Source organism: Vipera berus, assembly GCF_964194415.1.
Source record: "Vipera berus genome assembly, chromosome: 4".
Classification (NCBI taxonomy): domain Eukaryota; kingdom Metazoa; phylum Chordata; class Lepidosauria; order Squamata; family Viperidae; genus Vipera; species Vipera berus.
In genome coordinates, this window is record NC_138206.1 from 52,189,140 (window position 1) to 52,211,208 (window position 22,069).

A 22,069-nucleotide genomic window follows, 5' to 3' on the forward strand; every position below is an offset into this window, starting at 1 on the left:
ACAGCATCCTTGTAGGTTGCAGTCAGTTTCTTGACAACAAAAAAAATCAACTGGGGAAGCTGGATTCATTTAACAAACATGATTCGCTTAACCACCACAGCACAACTGTTTCTAAAATTGGGCTCAGTCACATGATTCGTGTTACAACTGCACTTACTTAACGAAATTCTTGTCTCAACTGTGGTTGTAAGTCAAGGACTCTTTGTACGTCTGTACAGGTAGTCCTCAATTTATGAGCACAATTGAGACCAAAATTTCCATTGCTAATTAAGTTGTTAAGTGAGTTCTGCCCCATTTTATGACTTTTCTTGACAGATTTGTTGTTAAGTGAATTACTGTTACGTTAGTAACATGGTGTAACGGTTCTGACAGATGAAACTCTTCAAAGAACTTTGAGGCATTGTTTACCTTAAAGAATCTTTATTCAAGTAGCATGGCATCTGCACATACATGGTCGAAGCCAAAATCTGAATTCTCCTCCGCTAAACACATAGTATCAAAGCACAATTCCCTCCTCTAATTAACAGTCATAAATCACATTCTCCAATTAGTTTGAAATGCAGACCTTCCCTCCAGTTCTCCAACCCAACATTTCTTATCATCTCTTATTTCAAACAACCTTGAAAAACACTCTATTATGATGTTGTTATGTCTAACTAATTCCCATACACATTCTTCCTCCTGCCCCCCCCCCCAGCATCATCTAATTCTAACTCTAAAAGTAACACACAAGTTAAGGGGAAAATGGCTGCATCTTCATATATTGTCAAAGCAAGAACATCTGATGTTAGCAGCGTTGGGACATGGTTGTTAAGTGAAGCTGGCTTCGTCACTGACTGTGCTTGTCAGAAGGTCAAAAAAGGTCATTACATGACCCCGGGACACTGCAACTGTTATAAATACATGCCATTTGCCAAGCATCTGAATTTTGATCATGTGACCACAAGGATGTTGCAATGGCTATAAGTGTCAAAAATAGTTAAAAGCTACTTTTTTCAGGGCTTTTGTAACTTCAAATAGTCACTAAACGAATGGTTGTACATCGAGGATTATCTAGCTATATCTATATTTATATATCTATCTGTATCTATCTATATCTGTATCTATCTACTGTATATCTATATCTGTATCTGTATCTGTATCTATCTGTCTGTCTGTCTGTGTGTGTGTGTGTGTATACATTCTTCTGTGTTAAGAAACTATCAGAAACAATGGCAAAACCAAAAGTACAAATGAAAGAGAAGTTAGAATAGTTTACCATCAAGATGATAATGTTCTTCACTATCAGCATCCGTGAGAGTAAATAGTTCTTTCAGCAGAAGAGGGTACTTCAGTATCCTCTGGATTGGTTTGATGAGGTAAGACTCTAATGTTGATGAATGTTGTCTTCTGGGATTCTGGGCATCTAAGAATGCTTTAAATGCCGTGTCTGTCTTAGCTGTGTTTTGAAAATAAAAAAGATATCTCAAGAAATAATTTAGTTACTCTCTCTGTTACAGAATATTTCTACCATATTATTTTAACTGTTCTCTTTTTTTTAAGAGGTTGTCAAAATAGCATTGAGAAGTATTTTTTAAACTATGGTCCTAGGATGTCCAGGAGTACTCCACCCGAGAAGCTCTTATGAGGTCCACAAAATCAAAATTATTTGCCAGCTTAGAATATCTTAGAAAATAATATATTAAAATCCCATCAAACAATTGTGTCAAGCCACAGATGCATCAATTTGAATTTTTAATATGATAAATATTAATAAATATAATCCATACAAACAAAAAAAACTCATGATAGGCATTGACAGTCCCATTCATTAAGACTGAAAACACATTGGAGTAAAATGCTCTCCATGTTCACTTTATGTGTGATATTGTGTGAGTTTTCATCTGAGGAAGTCCTTAATTTCAAGTTCATTTCATATATGAAACAGGATTTGGCTTACACACGCAAGTCAGAGTCAAAATGAGTCACTGCTTTCTGCATTTTGAGTAATTGTTCATACTGAAATAAAAACATTCAAGATGATATTTTTTTTGTGATATACTCTCAGAAGATACTAATTATAGATCAAACTTATTCCAGCTTTCATCTTTAAAATGTGATCTTTCCAGAGTACATTATATAAGATTGAAGAAATGGCCATTGGACATTCAAAACACAAAAATGATGTAGTTTAAGTTTGATCTACCACTTGTGTATGAATGATATAAAGAGACCAACTAGTAGTTTAATAATCATATGGGAAGGAATAGTGCATAGAAATTTATGTTACACTTACTCTCTTCCTTATATTTTTCAACAGAAAAGAAATCAGGCTCTCACATTTCATATTGCTAAAAAGATCTCGAGCTGAAATGTCTTCCATTTCAAAATATTTTTCAACCAACCCTACCTAATATAACCTTACTTATATGAATCTGTAATGTTTGCCGAAGTGTAGAATCTGAAGATAGCTCAGCTGCCATGAAGTACAGCTCCCTACTACACTTAAAGCTTGCAATAAAGAATTATTGACAAAAGGATGCCTCATCAACTCTCCAGCAAAGTAGAATTCCCCTTTCCCATTTGTCTTTTGAAGTTCCAACATCACTTAGATCTTCACACTCTGAGACAATTCTGTATTTTGAGAAACACTGTACTATCTGGGACAGAAAAAGTTGGGCATATCTCACTCTTACCTTTCACTAGGACTTTTGGAACCTTTGTGTGGCTCGCGCAGAAGGCACTATATAGCTTGAAACGGTCAGCATAATATAGGAAGGATCCACCCAAGGAAAACAACACTTTCTAGGATCAAGAATATATAAATTAGAATGTTGAAATAGATTTGGGAGGGACAGCCTGCTGACCTTAACAGCATAAAAGAAATTTACTAAAGCAAAGTTTTTTGTTTATAAATTCTAAGAGACAGGGGGCAAGAGAGATCTCTTAAAACATTAAATACAAATCAAACACTAAGATATATATTCTGTTGCTAAAATCAGGCAATATTGCATAGAATTGGGTCACTAGGAAGTCCCCTCTTTATTAAACTAATCTTTAAAAGAATATGATTGATATGGATTTTTTGGCCATGCTCATTCCCACACATGGGAGAATTTTAATTCTACATGGAAAGAGGAAGCTTTTCTGGGTGGCTGCATTGTGACAAGCATCGGCTCCCAGTTTAAAAATCTTACACAAAGAAAGTGATGACTGCAGCTAAGCTGGTCTTATTATTTATTTAATGCATAGTCCTACAAGAAACCCATACCTGGGGATCAAATATCATTCAAACATGTCACCTTATTGAGATCAGATGAACATTTTAAAAGCTAAACGAATTCAACTGCATTGAAATCATAATCACAGTGAATTATAGAATATGTACCCATTGTCCTATTGTAAATTACTGCCTACAGTAATACCTAATGCCATTTTTCAATGCCTCCGATGTTTTTTCAGCCTATTTTTTTACTATTTTTGTTTAGTTACCCTTTCCTTCATTTTAAATGATAGACAATTCCTGACGGAGAAAAAACAAGTGTCAAAGGCTAATAGCTTTCACCACCACTGTTTCAGCAGGCACTTTAACTACTTTTCTCCTGCTTCAGTGAGCATTCAAGCTACAATTATAATTCAGAGACGTTGTCTGAATTATTTTGTAGGCAATGATATGTTAGGGTTGCTGAACTAGGACTTCAGGCAGCAATGTTTCTGCTGCTAACTCTTCCTAATCAAAAATTGACATATGGAATTAAATATATAATTAGGTATGACTTTACAGGCTTTGCAATTATCCGTTATTCTTTCAGTACTAATGTATTTTATTTTTTTAAGATATCATTCTCATCAAAGTTATTTCTTAGCAAATGATTTGCAAAAACACAAAAACTGTGAAAAAATGTTCATTTGACTACTGTGGTAATATTTCTGATTACTAGTAAAAGAATTGCAATTAAAGGCTTACTTTAAACTGGTCAACTTTTTCAAGCTTTTCCAGATCTGGCACCAAACTTACTCCATCTTCAAGTGTTTTCAAGAACTCCACTTGAAATGCCACCATTTCAGTCAGATTCCCAAAAAGAACATCAAGCTGGTAAGGCATAAAATTTTAAAAAATCATATTTTTCATAAAAAACAATAACATTTAAGTGTTATGTTAGTCACATTTGGCTTTGTTAGCCATTGTTTTAAAAGAATACTTAGAAGTATACACATAAATCTATAGTATCTTTTTTATTATTATTTTGACCAACAAACAATAGATACTATACCTCTTCCTGAGTAAGGAAAATTTCTTTTTGTAGTGGTTTCAAGTATCTCTCCATTAGACAATTTAAATCCTGAAAATGAAAGACCATAGTTTTAGGAGTTTTCAATGGCAAATTTAAAAACTTCAAATTCCAAATGCCTCTGCAGGGTTTTCAATCATTTAATATCCAACATTAATGCTGTGTTTGGAACTTACTTGATCTATCTATTGGCTACTGTCAAATAAATTCTCTATTAGATAAAATATATTGCTTTGATTAGTCATGGAATCCTCATTGTATTTTCTTTATTGGAGCATTAATCTAATGCATAGGTTCTTTTCCCTGCTGCATCTAATTCCTAATTCAATGTTGCATGATATAATGTCCTAAATACTCATCTATATAATTTGAAAAATAAGATGACAAATACTGACCTAAAAGTATGCTGGGTCATCAAAGGTGAAAAGGAAAAGCATCACTATTGAAAACATGACTTAAAGGCCTTAAATCAGCCTTCACCAATGTAAAACTAAATACTTTGGAACTGCAACTCCCAGAATTTCCAGCCAACTTGGAAGATGTCTAGTTGGGGAAGGCTGAAGCACTTAACTTATTGCATTTATCACAGTAAAGTACATTTTGTGGAAACACTAAAGTAGATTTAGAAAGTCAATATTATATTAATCTTATCAAGATTTATACTAGTTGTCTTAAAATTGTCTCCACTAAATAAAGATGATAAAAGCAAGACCCATGGGCAATATTTTTCCAGTTCAAAACTGTATATACCATTTTTTTAAAGGGAATAGTTTATTTATTTATCTATAATTTATTTATAAAATTTATTGGCCACCCATCATACCTGCAGGGTAACTTTAGTTTAGGTGGTTAGAGGCTTTGTGTTTACATTTTTAGGGCAAGATGGACTTTGAACTTAGTGTTATGGACTTGCCAAATCATAGGGAAAAATCTGTCATGAGAAATATGTATTCCTGATATGCATTAAGAAACACAAGTGGTTCTCGCTTAATGACCACTTATTTAGCAACCATTCAAACTTACAACAGCACTGAATGAGTAGTATTTATGACTGGCCCACATAGTTGGAATCGCAGTGTTGCCACAGTCACATGGCTATAATCTGGGAGCTGGGCAACCAGCTCCCGATTATGACATTACAGCAGGCATGTCAAATTTGCGATGTCACATGATGTCGTGCGATGTATCGTGACTATTTCCCCATTTCCGGCAATGGGTGGGTACGCTTTCAGTATGATGCATCCGGCCCGCGGGCTGGCAGTTTGACATGCCTGCATTACAGCTCCCACGGTCATGTGACTGCCATTTGCAACCTTGACTGATAGCTTCCCACAAGAAAGTCAGGGGGAAACCCGTCAGGAGGTTGTGATGTTGCATTTAATGTGATGTTGCATTTAATAATGGCATGGGATTCGTTTAAGGAGTACAACTGGAAAGTATCAGAACTGCAATTTCTCAGTGGCATGGTCATAGGAAATCATACTTTATGACTGTCACTTAGCAACAGAAACTCCAGTCCCAATTTCTGTTTTTAAATGAGGAATATCTGTGGTATTTAACTTTTTTGTCTTATATTTGAGATCTGCAACTTACTCCCTTTTCTTCTGCAGCTGCTAACTCTACTCCAATACACCCTGATCATCTGGTTATTATAAACACAACTGCACTGGATGCATCTAACTTTAGATCCTCTATTAGCAGAGTAAAGGACAGAAAACCTAACAAAGGCTAATTCTAAAGAGAGGAAATGGTGAACTGCTTTGATTTTTCTACCGCTAACAAAGAGACACTCCGATTGTACTCCAAAGGGCTTTTCCATAGAGCTGATGGCAGCAGAGGAAAGAGAGAACAGGAAAGAGATATAGCAAAGGACTCAGTCTTTTTTCTTTGAAGATATGACATTTAAAGAGTCAATGTTATCTTACTTCTGCTTGAGCTAAAGTTAGAAAAACAGGTTAGAGGAAGAGAACAGCAGATATGATACTCATGAGCATTATGGGTTAACTCTAGTAGAAGGCTGGAATGGGTCAGGTTTGTGACTCTAGTCTACACTTCTTGACATGCAAATTAACACATACTATAACTGTGTGTTACCTTGACATACGTGCATTCTGTTTCAAGAAGTTCACAAATAACTTTGCGCAGTTTATCCGCATCAGTTAGCTGTCTTGTAACGGATTGCTGAGGTCCAGTAGATTCCTGAAGAGTAACACTGGAGTCGGATGGATTCATTTCAAGAAGACTGCGACAAAAAGCAGCAACCTGCTCTGTACTCTATAAAATTAATACAAATGATTATTTCCAGAATTCAATAATGTGGTAATTATAATTCTTTTGAATGAGCCATCTTAAAGTACACTTTCCTGTTCCAAGAAATGTAAATTAAAGCAGACCGTGACAGACTGTATCAAAACTTAAAAAATATAAATCATCAAAACGTAGAAAGCAAAAGGAAAGTAATTAAATTTGTTTACATAAACACAACTAATTATACATCTCCTATTTCTATACTTGCTTCCAGAATGTCTACAAATTGTAATTTGTTCTTTAAACTTCTCATCTCTGTTTTTCTGAGAATCTCTTCAAAACAATCCAAACTACCATTTTTTCAGCGTTTTCCTTCCTTTCAATCCATTCACGCTTTCCCACTCCATATATTAGTTTTATAATTTAATCCTAATTCCTTCTCTATATATCATAAATGGCCAAATAATATACTTCTTTCATACTGGTCACTCACATTTGCATTTAATTCTTATTCAATTAGCACTCATTCATTCATGATGGTATACCTTCTGGTTTCACTATTCTCATTTTAAAGAAACCTATTTTTACTGCACACAATTTATTGTTTGTTTTCCTTGATCCACAATCTCTTGCTTCCACAAAACAAACAGAAGCACATTTTACAGTTTTTAATAAAATCCAGAAATGATTTAACATTCTATATCTCCCATTTAAAAGAACAAGAAAAACCAAATATGCATTTCAACATATGAGAATACACGAAAAAGTATTCTTCATTTATACAAAGTGTTTCTCAACTGCTAAATCTTGAATTAATTTCCTATTCCTAAATGCATCATTGTCCCTGAGATTACAAGGGGTGGTATAATTAAGCCAAGTGATTTATTAATGACCCAACTACTTAAAGGAAGTTGGTCATAAATCATTTACTAAAGTTTTGAATTTTTTTTCCTAATTTGCTATTTATGGAGCTTGAAATGAAACCTTATATAAGAAAAACTAAAAAGAAAGGAAACTAGATTCTTGAGAAATACTCCAAACAGTCCCTATGAAAGACAAGCATTTTTAAAAAGCACAATAGCACTAGATAATTTAGAAACTGTTCCAATTAATAAATCACTTTAAAAGTAAGTAACATCAAAGAAACAACGGTATGCTGCTCAAGCTCACACTAATACAACACAGGCATGTCTTAAGAAAAGTTAATATATTTCTTCTTCCCTTTTAAACTTAAAACATTCAGCATCACTTACCTACAATTGGTTTTCCAAAAAACCAAGGACAAACTCACTGTCTTTTGCAAGACGAAGCATTTCAGCTTTAGCAGCTGGAATGAGTGCTGCAGCTGCTTCAAACTTGAGTTTGCCTTCTGCTAGCTCATTTCCACTGTCTAATACTAACTATCGGAAGAAAGGCTACAGGCTTATATGTCAAAGTGTAAGGAAGTCAGAGGCCAAGTGCATTTTCCTTCCTTTCCACTCTGATACAATGGCAACAGTATTAGTGCATTACTTCATAGGTCAGACCCAACTCTCACAGGGTAAATTCATTACACTATTGTGTTTTCAAGTAGATATTCCATCTCTCTAACAGGAATGATTTACACATACCAATGAATTTATTTTTGTTGCCATTTGTTCAGCCTTTGAATATTAGCAAATATTTTTTCCTGCCTCATAGTAATATGCATTAATGTGTTCATCCCATATGGCAGCATACATATATGAGATGAGGCAGAAGAATGATGTTTATGTAAGGGATGAATATTGCATAAAGCTACTTGGGGTTGCATCACTTCCAAGTATCAGGACTGTGTATAGATTGAGGGCTCCAAGCAAGCAAAACCAGGTCCCAAATGAAAAGACCAATGGACAAAAAGTGTGAAATTTAAATTAAATTAAATTACTGAACTTTACTTTATTTAATCTGAATGTAAACAGAATAAGCTTTAGCCTTGATGAACATTCAATACTAATTACATTCCTAATAAAAATCCACCAAAGGTGGCACTTTATAATAAATATCACTACAAGATTAACCCAATGATGGTATTTGTGATACCAATGCAACAACACTATTGTTATACTATTCCAACTCTAAAAAATAAAGAGTAAACTCTCTAGAAGTAATGGAAGTGCTTAGTTGTAGCCATGCACATGCAAATGCCTATAAATTCGTTCAAACTGAACCTGCTCTGGCCACTGAGCATGTTGGAGATTAGATGAAGTGGGTGTTTTTTTGCATGACCCCCCCACCCCATAGATTAGAAAAATGCTTGAACATAGCAAAGAATTCTGTGAAAGTTGGATTCATCATGAAAAACACCTTTCACATATAATTCAGGGTGTCTTTCTAAAATTATATTTCACACACATGTACCTTTAGAAGAATTTCAAGATAAGAAACTTCACAGTAAGGTATTAGATAAGAAAATGAAATTGGCAAGCTCATACGCTAATGGTTAGCAATTAGAAATCCATTTGTTCAGTCACTTTAATATAACTGTGTTCTGCTTCAGTCAAAGGTAGATAGCCCTGAAATAACTTTCCAATTAGTGTTTCTATGAAAACTGTTGTTACATACAGACACAGACACAGACACACACGTCCCATATATTAAAAATGGAGGCATACGTACAGATGTGTCTAAAATTGTGCCAAAGAAGTATTGATACGCTAAAAAGGGGCAATATCAATATTTGAAACTCATGGTAGTTATTAGGACTTCATAGCTCTTGCACTTATTATGGGCAAGACAGAAACATTTGGATTTAGCAGGTGATAATGAGCTATAATGAAGGCACTAATTGGTTTTATTTCATATTAGTTGTAAACAGGGGGGGAAAAGAACAATATTCTCCTGAAAGCAATACTCTAATCACAGTCTTGTGAATCGGCATTACAAGTATGAGCCAGCAGAGATTTTGCTATTTAAAATGTGAAAATGAAAGTTTCACACCTTGCTTCTTTTATCACTCTCATCAGAGGATTCCAAGATGTTCACTTCTGCCTCTTCTAGAGATATCTCAACACAGCTGTCTTGATCATTGCTGACCAAGGGTCCTCCTGCCAGGATGCAAAACAAGGGTGAAATAATGGGATTGGTAACATTTCAGTACCAACACACACACAAAAAGAGTTTATAAGCAAAAAAAAAGAAAGAAAAAGAAAAGAAAAATCTCCTTGTCTCTTCTCTGATGTTGGCAAGACTCTTTAAAAAATGGATTTTTTTACTGGATCTTAGCATCATGTCAATAGGATAGTCTCAGATCAAAATAAAACTGCCAGATATTTTACCATACAGAACTGGATATCTGATATATTTCTCTCTCCCTCTGTGTGTGTGTGTGTGTGTGTTTGTGTGCGCGTGTGTGTGTATATACACAATATATCAAAATACTCAGCTTTCAAATAACAATGGGCTCCTTTCTAAAAAAAAAGTCTAAAGCATCTACAAAAATAGCTAAAACCAGGGCTTTTTTTGTCATAGAACGCTCAGAACAGAGTTCCGGCACCTTTTTTGGATGGAACCTTGTAGGGTAGGCAAAGCAGGTTGTATGACATGTGTGAGTTCCGGCACCTTTTTCTTTTACAAAAAAAGCACTGGCTAAAACAATGCCATGTATCCTAGCTGTAATAGCTTCATTTGATATGGAGAAGTGACTTTAAGTCATGTCAATATTAACTTTCTTAGCTGATGCTAATGAACTTTTTATAACTATCTGCACTTTCTTCCTGTTACACAAAAAAATATACCATACAGTAATCTGCTTCCTGCAACAGAAACATTATTCCCCCAAAGTGAGCTATTTTAATCTTGAATTATAAAGAACAACCAATAGTGGTTTCCATTCTAAAAACATAAATTCTTTACTTCAATTATTCACTAGCAATGATTAATGCTATTATTTCAAAATGCAAGCTATTAATACAATTTCTACCAACGGTAGTGGAACACTTGCCCAATTTTGAACTGAAAGAGACAAGACTGGGCAACGTGGTCTAGATTTAATTCACTGTTGAAACTAAATAAAGTATGTAATTTTAAGTTTAATATATGTTTTCTTCTTTAAAGTAAGTGTGCTTATTATGTTATGTATGTGTATATGTAGATATAAATACATTAAAAAGTACATTAAAAACACTGCCATATCTAAACTAAATTTCAGGTAGCCCAAAATAAGGCAGTGAGATAGTCCAATTCAAAATGAGTTTAACTTTCCAAGTCTTGAAGACTTGCAGTCAGGTTATTTGAATGAGTTCCTTTTCCCCAAGGAAATTTCTCTGAAGATTTCTCCAATTTATCTTATCAGAAAAAGCAAGGCAAATGGCTTCAATAGAAAAGTCCTTTCAGTGTGGAAGAATCTCTAAAAAAACATGTACACTACTAGAATTTATTAATTTTCCCACATCAAAAATACAGTAAAGGAAGATGAATAGCACAAGAACAAGTGATAGAAAAAGTCTGGCTTCCTGAAACGCATACCCATGACGGTGTGTGTTCTGAGGTCATAGGACCGGCAGTACTTTTGGTCTCTACAAGGAGTATATTTGACAGTTCTCTGGCTTCACCAAAGGCATGACTAGTGAATTCTGCTGCTTAGATAATACATGCTGTTCACATTTAGACATTGGTTTTATCCATGCACTTGCAATGTCCTCTTAGTGTGTTATATAACACAGGTACACTCAGAATTTATGTTGCCAAACTGTTCTGAACCCAAGTTGCTTTATTGCTATGCAACAAACATATGCAACTTGCTGTCATTCAAACGTGAGGGGCCCTTTGTAACTTTAAATATTTTTGGCCCTCAATAAAAAGTTCTATGCAGTGTATATTCTGTGAATACAAAGGGACTTGCTTCCCAAGTTGTATAAAAGGTCTATTTTGAAGGTCTATTTTCACTGCATTGTTAATAACCTTTTAGCTTCGTTTTGTTATTGTCAAGTATACTTAATGTAACAAATAATACCTACAGTGAATGAATTTCCATATAGGTCGGTACTGACATCTTGTGGCCAAATATATTTTGATGTATGTTTTTGTTGGTATATATGAGACAGAGACCAAGCAGTGGTATCCTAAAATTCTATATTTTTATCAAGTTTCTTTAGATATAGATATAGAACAAAAATAACTGTGTAAAAGATAAAATGTCCTCAAGTCAAGATTGATTCCTAGTGACTTCCATATCCACGTTGAATTGCCTTTGCTGTCTTCTGTGTCCCAAGTACAAAATAGATGAGACCTTCTTAGTTTTTCAAGACTGCTAGGTGCTGCCACCTAGCTGGGAGATAGATATATTGTTATCCACCTATATTTTTATTATTTTATTTTATAAATATGGCCACTTCCGTTTTCAAAACCACAAGCCTTTTCTTTTCATACTTCTTTTACAGACATACTCTACATTTTTACACTCAGATTTATACGTTGTATAATTAAATTATTTTTAATTATGCAGAAAAATTCCCCACTCTTCACCATCCAATTGTGAATATCTATACACGTGAAGGATGAATCTCTTCAGAGAAAAGAATTTAAAAATTTGAATCTGTTCTTAACATTCTGTAGTCCAGCATATAAACAGAAAGTCCCTGTTCTTTTTAATCCAGCACTACGATTGATTATCCTGAAACAACTAATATCATATATGACAAATCACTGTAGTTACTTCCAACTGTAGATCCCTTATTTTGAACTACTAAATAATGCTGATATCTAGCACTTTTACATGGTGAAACAACAAGCATAACCTGGAATTTGCTTACACAAAGGTCTAGAGTACTTTTTACTCTTAAGTGGTTACATACGGCATGCTTCAGTAGAGAAAAATCCTAATGTAAGCTAATCTCATGGCAATAAACATGGGTACCTTGGGCACTGCATACAGATTTCAATGGACTGTCAGTCAAGTCAAAAGAACCATCTGCCCGCCGAGGTGGTAAGTACATTCGATGCTGCCCTGCCTCTCTCTCAGGATAAGTCTGTACAATAAGGCACAGAGAAGGCCGAACAAGAACATCTCTTAGCATGGCTGAGTTCAGGTCTTCAGCAGCCTTCTTATTAATTTCAACTATTTCATCACCTGCTTTCAGACCTGAAAAGGAAAAGGGACATATTAAAGCTCAACAAGGGTTGCTCTGTACCTAAATGTTAGGATTTTTATTTTCCTTAAGTCATAGACACCAAAGAACAAATCCTTTCATTTCCTGTACATTCTGTATTTTGAGATAAAAAGCATTTTACTGATCATTAATGAAACAGTTCCAGACAACATTCACAGATGCATTCTACTGTACTAATCTAGTCCAACAGTACCTGAATCGCAATAAACCTTGGCATATATGACAGCCAAATACTAAGCACAGTTTGCAAAGAAGTCACTGCAGCTATTCTATTCCTATACAAATACTTTGAAATTATAGAAGCACGGTGTCTCTGTGATTTAATGATGCTAGAGATGGTCTTTGCTACGGAGATTCGAGTTCTAGCACTGAGTGGTGGGGTGAACTCCCATCACTTGCCTCAGCTTCTGCCCACCTAGCAGTTCAAAAGCATGTTATATGAGAGTAGATAAATAAGTACCATTTGCAAGGTGACTTTTGTGAATAAGTATTCAATATTTTCCACATATAGGGATATAGGGTGAATAAATGAGGGGAGAGTATATAGTTTGGTCTCATTCTTTTTGGAATCAGTCTATTTCACAGATTTATTCATGTTGTTGTTGTTAAAATTTAATGGAGCTTCCCACTCACATACACAATTGTTCAGCACTGTAGGAATGTTAAATTGCATAGGTCTGGATAGAGAATTTGTAAGATTATATATATTGTAATGTTTGACCAGAAACTCAGCAACTTCATGTACATAACTCAGAATTCAATGAACCATAGCTTTGTTACCTGTTAAATTAGGAAAGATGTTTAAAGATACAATAAATTTAAGATCATGAATTTTCAATGGCAAAAAAGTATACACTAACCTGTTATTATATATAAAATAACTAAAATATAATGAATACATATATAATTTTAAAAGAATCACTATTTCTTATAGAGATTCACAAATTATTTTTACACGGTAAAAATGGTATAAGGTATATGGTATATTCTTGAATACCAGAGGAGGGAAATCCTTGAATGCTGAAGATATTTTAGAGAAGAATGTATGACACAGGTTCTAGCATCATACCTTTTTTAAAAGCCAGACCTGTTTCTTTGACACTATTGACATGGAGACGACGAATCCCTTCTTCTTCTATAGAGGATAGAGAAAAACCTGTTAAAATATAAAAAAATAAGAATATTTGTTAATATTTTAAGCAACACATTTAAAATGAAGCATTTGATTCTCTGCAAGCAAACTATTTTTATTTGCTGATTCCCACACAAAAAGGAAAAATCTTATTCAAGTAATAACAGAATAACACAATAAATAATATGAGTTATACAACCATTTCTTCAGATTATAACACTTCTCCCAGCAGTAATGGTTTTTTTGCTTAAATGTTATGATTCTCTTCTTCAGACTTTGCATACATACAAAACATATATGTTGGGAACATTGGGTATGTTAAATAGCATGTACACTCACTTGCAGTCATATGTGTATACATTATATAATAAATGCTGTAAAATAGGACTCAGATGTTGTATTTTTTTAATTAATGACACAAAACTTTCAAGTTTATGTAGAATCTTGGAAACAATAGCATGCAAATTGGTTGCCTTTGGTTTTAAAAGTTCACTATTAAAATCTGGCAGTCATCAGGAAAATCAACAGTATGTATGAGAGAAAAACAGCTTTACTATATTGGATGCTAGTTTGGAGATTTGGGTATAAAAATATTTATAGTATAAAAATGGAGAAACAGATATTAAAGTGGATCACTCATGGGATTATCGGTCTCAGGATTCATAGCAGAGGCTGTGATGCGATATCTAGAAGCTATACATACAATTCAAAGTATGGGTCCATTATGTAGATGACACCTTCATCCAGTGGTGGGATTCAAATATGTGAACAACCAGTTCTCTGTGTGGATGCTGCTTCTGGAAGTCCATTCTGGGCTTGGGCAACAAAAAATTAGCTACCGGTTCTGCCGAAGTGGTACGAACCGGCTGAATCCCACCACTGCCTTCATGGTAATAAAAAACGAACAATTACAACAGGTACATGAGACAGTGAACAAAATCTGCCAAGGAATAACATTGACAAGAAAAGATGAAAAAGAGCATATTACTCTTCCTGGATATCCTCACCAGAACAGGAAATGACGGCAAATTAGAAACCCACGTCTATCAGAAAATAACACAAAGCAACCTAGTGCTCAGCCACCAAAGCAACAACCCAACTTCTCATAAAAGAAGCTATGAAAGAACATTATTCAGATGAGTCCAAACACACTGCAGCAACCCAGTATGCCAGAAACAAAAAACAGACCTATAAAACATATTCCAACAAAATAGATAACAACACAACTTTATCAAAAAGTGCATAGCCACATAATCTGCTTTAACACAACCAATACAACCTATGAAAAGGATTACACACCCATAAATCAAAAGGATTTCAGAAATAACCAAGAGACTACAACTACACAGTATCACTGTAGCACACAGCCAACTAAATTCCTCTAAAACATCTTAAGCAAACCAAAAATCCCAAGGAAAAAAAATCAAGAATCATTTTCAGTTTACAATGCAAGGACACTGTCACTGAAGACAAAGGAAGGAATTGGCCAGATGTATTATCTATATTATTCTACAGTAATATAACCTGAATTAGGCCTACCATTGACCATCTGCTGGTTTATAAAAGTGTGCTGGAAACTTAATTGACTTTATTAAAGATATCATTGATAGCATCATTACTTTCAAAGCTACAGTAGTGATTCATTTGCAGGATGCAGCTTTCCCTGGATTGTTAAATAAGATTATTCTTTCAGACAGACTATAAAGAGGGTGAAGAGTTGCAAACAAAATTTCATTTTTTAAAATTAAGGACGTACTATGAAAGTAAATTCTCTGAACATTGTTGTAAGGTCTGGAGTCAGCTATGTGTGAGCTGGGCAGCTATATAAATTTGTTTAATAAATAAATGAATAAAATAATCTAAATTATGCCTAAATATGCACCAAGCCATGACAAAATAGAGGAAAAAATGTTTTGGAGCTGACTTAGTGTAAAAACAAGTGGGATTCCTCAGAACACCATGATGTTGATAAAGAAATACAGTACAGCTAGAGGTCAATAACCCTAACTCTTTGCCAGCTGCAAAGAATATCATCTTGAAAGAATAAATGGTTAATCGTCCAAAAGAAAGCTTTAATAGATCGGTATCTTTTTCTTAAGGAACTTCCAAAGAAAGGTCAACTAGTGAAAAAAATGTTCTTCTTAGCATTTGAAATGCTACTTAGAGCTGCCACATGACATTTAGGAATGGAGAATACCCTGCTATATGATTGTACTTGTGCAAAGTTTATGGAATAATAGTTGACATAATTCTAGTGATGAAGCTGCACAGGAAGCAAAGGCAATTTTTGGCTGCATCAAGTGACATCAAGTATTAAATCATAAAAAGTAGTTATTCCATTTCACTCTGTTTTGATCAGCTACCATCTTAAGTGCTACAATTTGGGACAGATTCAGAACAACTAATACAGGCTCAGAGAACAACAAGGATGACGGGACTAGATATGAGGTCTCATAGAGAGAGACTGAAGGAGTTAAGTAAGTTTAACTTTGAGAAATGCTAGGTAAGATGGACTATAACACTTTTCTAATACTTGAAAATATATCACACTAAAAAAAAATCAAGACCTTCACACACTCGAGTGCACAACAGGAATAGTAAATTTAAGTTAGCCAGACTGAAAAAAAAATGTATGAAAAGGTTTCTTGAAAAGTGTTAAAAACTCCTGAAAGTTTGACAGTAAAATCAATTATAGAGAGAGATTGTGAATTAACCTTCACTAACTGGCTGAATAGCAATCTTTTGGGAATGCTTTAATTTGGAAGACCATAGGGAATGAACTCAGTGGCCTTTTATGATTTCATGAAATTGTTACATTTTCTGAAAGTTTCAACATTGAAGATTAATGTTTTTATACTTAGCAGTGCACAGTTTTATCCCCTACCTTCAGTATGAAAAGTTACTTTCTTTCTCCCCTGAAAAGTGGATTATTTTTCAGCAGCGCCTCTTTCTGTATTTTATAAATGGAAAGATGGCCAGTATAATCACAGTTAGCCACCTAAAATGATCATCCTCAGATCTGGCTACAGACTAGATTCAATAAGGCTTTTAAAGATTTCAGCTTCATAATTCACAACCCCCATTACCTGTTCAGAATGCCATGGCTTGCAGTCAACACTTCTAGAAGCTACTAGATAAAAGAAAGTTGCTGTTGTGAAGAGCCTTGGTGGAGCAGTGGGCTAATGCCTCCTTAAGTAACACCAGCTGCCTGCAATTAGTGCAGGTTCGCATCCCACCAGGCTCAAGGTTGACTCAGCCTTCCATCCCTCCGAGGTTGGTAAAATGAGGACCCAGATTGTTGGGGGCAATTAAGCTGACTTTGTAATAATGCCGCTTAGGGGGTGTGTGAAAGCCCTAATAAGCAGGCATATACATAGAATGAAGGCTACTGCTAAGCTTGTAAGCCGCCCTGAGTCTTCGGAGAAGGGCGGGATATAAATGGAATTAAAATAAAATAAATAAATAAATATTAAAGTATTTTATGATACATGTGTAAGGGAAAACTTGATATACAAATGTATACAAATATAAACTCACCATAGTTATCCAATGTGTCAGATTTTTCAAGCTGAATTTTCTGTGTAATTTTCTCACAGATTTCAATTTCTTTATATAACTGAAAAGCCAACACATTTTTAGAAAGAGTTAGTTACAGAGAATTATACTACTCCTTGCCATTTTTCATGCATCATCCTTTTTGAATGTAGAAAAAACACAGAGATGAGAAGAAAAAAATCACAGTATGGTAAAGTTCTAATTGGGTTATGTGGACCTCAGCTCCTGATAACTACCATGTAATTTTCAGCTAATAAACTGAATTTGCACAATATTCCTTCTTTATCACATAATCTCAATCATTTCCTCTATAGATCAGTGTGTGTGTGTGTACACACACTGAGAGATAGATAGATAGAGATAGAGATAGAGATAGAGATAGAGATAGAGATAGAGATAGAGATAGAGATAGAGATAGAGATAGAGATAGAGATAGAGATAGAGATAGATAGAGATAGAGATAGAGATAGATACATACTGCTCAAAAAAATAAAGGGAACACAAGATAAGACATCCTACTATTAAATACAGTACATTGTGTTGTTTAAGTGTTCCCTTTATTTTTTTGAGATATATATGTGTGTATGTAAATTTTTTGGATTGCTAACAAAGAATTAAAGGGAGAATTAAAGCAATCCAAAAAAATTACACAAATATGAGCTGTCACTGCTGTGACTACTGCCTGTTGATGGCCTTGGGTTAGGCTGAAACAGGAAATAAGATTTGTCCCATGTTTGGGGCCTAGCAAGGTAATCTAAATACTTAACAAACATTTAACATACACACACACACACACACACACACACACACACACACACACACGTATATGTATATGTATATGTATCCCAGTCACATTACTTCAGAGCGCTGTAAGATTATAAAATGTAAATCTAACAATATTTTGAAGCATATCCTCCTACTTTAATTTATGCTCCCTAATGCAAGATATATTTTTTCTTCATCTTTAATGTCTACTTTCACTTCTTTCTTCCATCAATATCTATTTATTTTCCTCCTTTTCATACAGCCCATTTTTCTTCCCTCTCTCAATATAAGAAATTAGTGAATAAGAGTGACAGTAATGTCAGCACGTCCTGAAGTAGCTTATTTCTTAAATTTAATGTCATGTATTAAAACTACAATTCTCCAAACAGAGGGGTTGCCTTAGCTGGGAATTCTGGGTATTATAGCCGAAAGACATCTGAAGGGCTTAGACTTGCTTATTATTATAAGCAAGGGGACTTGAATTCAAATCCCATGCTCTCTAGTGATATTAGCTCAGCTAATATTTATCTACTAGAGCAGAGCAGCCTATCTACTTCTGTGAACTCTCTGAAAGATGGAACAATATACTAAAACTAAGGATGCTCCTTTGTTCCACTATACACAAGCTCAATTTATCTTGCTCTATATTTAGAGTTCTTAATATCAAAAGGACACAAGATACGGTGACAGCAATCTCTTTTTTTCCTAAGTTCTATTTGAAACAATATATATAGGACATCTATATAAGTTCCACATTACCAATTCATAAATATCTTCTTCTGCCTTTGGTATGTACCATTCCATTTGTTTTCCTATAAGGAACTTGAGACGCAGATAGTGAGCTGAGTAATCCAACTGATGTGCCTGAAAGAAAAAAGAAAATAAATGTCCATATCAATAAATATTTTTTTTAGTGCAGTGCATCTCTTAATGGAGGGAAAACTCTGCTCTAGTTAAAAGGAAAAGTTTACAATTATTGTCTAAACAACTCAAGAAAAATACTTTATTGATGCTCAAAAGAGAACTGGTCACATTTGACTCCCTAATTTGAAAAGGCAACAACATTATTCTGAACAGAAACATCACCATCTGGGTGGAAATACATGTACTAAACTTAATACTAAAATTAACCAGTTTCTTTCTCTTATTTCCCAATAAAAACCTCATGTTACGTATAATACAACCTAGTTTGCTACTAAATGTATCCATTGTCTCTAAATAGGTCATTAAATATATTATAATTCTGAGTGTAAAGGGGAACATTAGTAACATAAATTCCATTTATTATGAAAACATTGTTCTGAAACAAACCATACTTGATGAATTCCCAAAATCTTTTCTCATCTAAAATAATTTATATAAATAAAATTAATTAGTTATAATTAGCCATAGGTTATGGTATTTCCAAGTTAATTGCCCATTACTGATTAAAGTAGACTAAAAATACAGTTGATCAATGATGACCAAAGGTACCATTCCAAAGTTATTTCTTAATGGGCTGAAATAATTACAAAACCAAATCAAACAAGTATATTTTCTTCTCATCGAAAACATTATAAGCCTAAATCTGCTATAATGTTCATTTAACCAATTATATCAGCCAATGTCCTTATTATTGTACCACTAACTTGCATATTTCTCTTTCCTATTCTTGAATGCCCTCAAACATTCTTTCCTTCAAATGAAAAAATACGAATCCTTTCTTTAAAGAATTGCCCACTGTGATTCAGCTATAATAATGCAATAGGAGGTTCTGTGCTGAAAAAAAAAGCCAATCTTATTTTTCTTCTGGAATTAAAGGTCCAAGAAACATAACCAAGGGTAGCACTGCCATATTCTTGCTGAGATCAAAAGCCACATAACAGGAGCTGTAAGGCTGCATTTACAATATCTTGGCATTAAAAGGATGTTTGATAACTTACACACACACATTTTTCATTTTCTTGATTGGGCACAAAGAAAACGACATGTCTTGGATAAAAAAATCTGGGCAAATTAGGACTGCTATTTACCCACACTCCTAAAGACACAATAGTTATTCACATTAGGTAGGCCTGCACAAATTCTATTCTGATTCACACAAATCAACAGTAAACAACAACAGAAGTCTTGTAGCATTTTTCTAACAGGTTTTAGTAAAAGGTTGCAAGTCATGAAAACTTATGCTTTTAGTATTTTGTTAGTTAGAGAAGGTGTAGTAGACTCCTATTTCTATACTACCATAGATTAACACAGCACTTCTCCTACAACGTTTTCTAATTAATAGAATCTTATGACATGAGTTCCAGTGTGACTTATTACATTTATACCAGGGGTAGGCAACCTCGGCTCTTTTATGACTCATGGACTTCGATTCCCAGAATTCCTGAGTCAGCTTACTCAGGAATTCTGGGAGCTGAAATCCATGAGTCATAAAAGAGCTGAGGTTGCCTACCCCTGATTTATACCAAACAGAAGATATTGTCTTGCCCGGAAGTACTCATTGATTACAATCTTCATTTGTAATCAATTCAGAGAATTCTAGGCTATATTCCATTATGATTGCAAGCACAACGGGAAGCCTATGTATCTTCTGGAATGCAGCACCCAAGACAGATGAAGATTTCTTCCTCTAAGTATAAAAAAAATCATATTTCCTCTATGTACTGAGCCTGAAATTTGCTCTCTGCTTTGTAAACCTCTACAGTAAACCGAAGAAATGAAAGCCATCTCATTGTGTGCAAGCAACAGTTCATACATGCAATATCAGGTGTTATCTTCTGCTTTATTGTTCTTAATGTCCATCCCTTCCAAAATAAATCCAGATAAATTCAAGCTACCAATAAGAAAGCAGATTAGATACAACATGTAATTGATGAAGACAATGTTTGAGAAACCTGAATATTTCTCAAACACATTAAAACAGAACTTCAGAGGCTAGGACAAGAACAAAGAAATAAAACCACATAAATGGAATTGATGACCTCCCAATAGCCTTTTGGGAGTTACTGATCCATGGAAGCTTGTGTACATTCTGCACCTCATTCAACTTCTAAATGCAGAAGCCAAAAAGACATGGCAGGAAAATTCAATCTAAAGTGGACAGACTAATTAATGTCTTGGGAACATCATACTAAATACTGATATCTATCATATGCTGATAAAAGGCAGTTTTTGGACACCTTCTTATTGGAGGGTGGGGAATTTATAGTTCACTTTGTATGAGGGAGACATATGGGAAGAAAGTTAAGGTATTTCTTTTCCCTAGCACTTTAAACTTTAGGACTGATATTGTTAACATGGAATAGTCTGTTTTTTTTTGTCTTGAAGTAGTAGACTTGTTATTAGTGGTTACAGGATTAAACTGCTTTCCAATGACTGAATTCACACATTGAGCTAAGCTCATGCTTTGTTTAAACTTCGTCTATAGAATACCACAATCAGCTGGGTTCTCACAAGACAATAACTTAGCATGATACAAAAACCAGATCAGAGTGACAGATCCGTTAAACTCTGCATTCTCTGGATTGAATAGTGGTAGGTTCAATTTTAGACAGTAATCTTATCCACACCTGCTTGGAAATGAGAGGGGTGGAATCCACTTCTTTTTATATAAAACTACATGGTGTTAAATTGAGTATTGGGTCTCCTTTTGTACGTGAATGGATAGTACATACCATCAAAATCAAAGCATATTTACTGCTAGCAGTAATTACAGTCCTGAACATTTAGCAAAGGTTAGAATTTTCATCTTTAGTTCCCATGATCCAGGTAAAAATTACAATATGGGAGTCTTTACAACATCTAGAGCATGAAGAAGCTATATGAACTGTAGAGCGTGAAATGTTTACTATACCAGAACTCGACTGATTCTCAGATGGCAGATGGCAAACTGATGTGAAATGATGTGGTTCAGAGAATTAAAGGAAAAAGAATGAGCTGAATGCAAGAGACAGAAGAGAAAGATTCATTAGTAGATGTTACAGGGAAGA

The 22,069-nt window shown here is 34.4% G+C and overlaps 1 protein-coding gene across 2 annotated transcripts in view; it reads right to left on the reverse strand.

Annotated features, from left to right (window-relative positions):
* The window catches only part of TIAM1 (TIAM Rac1 associated GEF 1), a gene marked incomplete at its 5' end in the record, with an annotated part of 96,357 nt that overhangs the window by 14,649 nt on the left and 59,639 nt on the right, over nucleotides 1-22,069 (reverse strand). The window contains 10 exons of one of the 2 annotated variants that reach the window (XM_081328096.1): nucleotides 1,259-1,438; nucleotides 2,676-2,784; nucleotides 3,947-4,072; nucleotides 4,254-4,322; nucleotides 6,366-6,545; nucleotides 9,477-9,580; nucleotides 12,394-12,618; nucleotides 13,716-13,802; nucleotides 17,316-17,394; nucleotides 18,858-18,962. In XM_081328096.1, coding sequence (XP_081184222.1) covers nucleotides 1,259-1,438; nucleotides 2,676-2,784; nucleotides 3,947-4,072; nucleotides 4,254-4,322; nucleotides 6,366-6,545; nucleotides 9,477-9,580; nucleotides 12,394-12,618; nucleotides 13,716-13,802; nucleotides 17,316-17,394; nucleotides 18,858-18,962 — 1,264 coding nt within the window. Of the gene's footprint in view, nucleotides 1-1,258; nucleotides 1,439-2,675; nucleotides 2,785-3,946; nucleotides 4,073-4,253; nucleotides 4,323-6,365; nucleotides 6,546-9,476; nucleotides 9,584-12,393; nucleotides 12,619-13,715; nucleotides 13,803-17,315; nucleotides 17,395-18,857; nucleotides 18,963-22,069 lie in introns of both variants that reach the window. The other variant, XM_081328095.1, reaches the window with a different exon arrangement.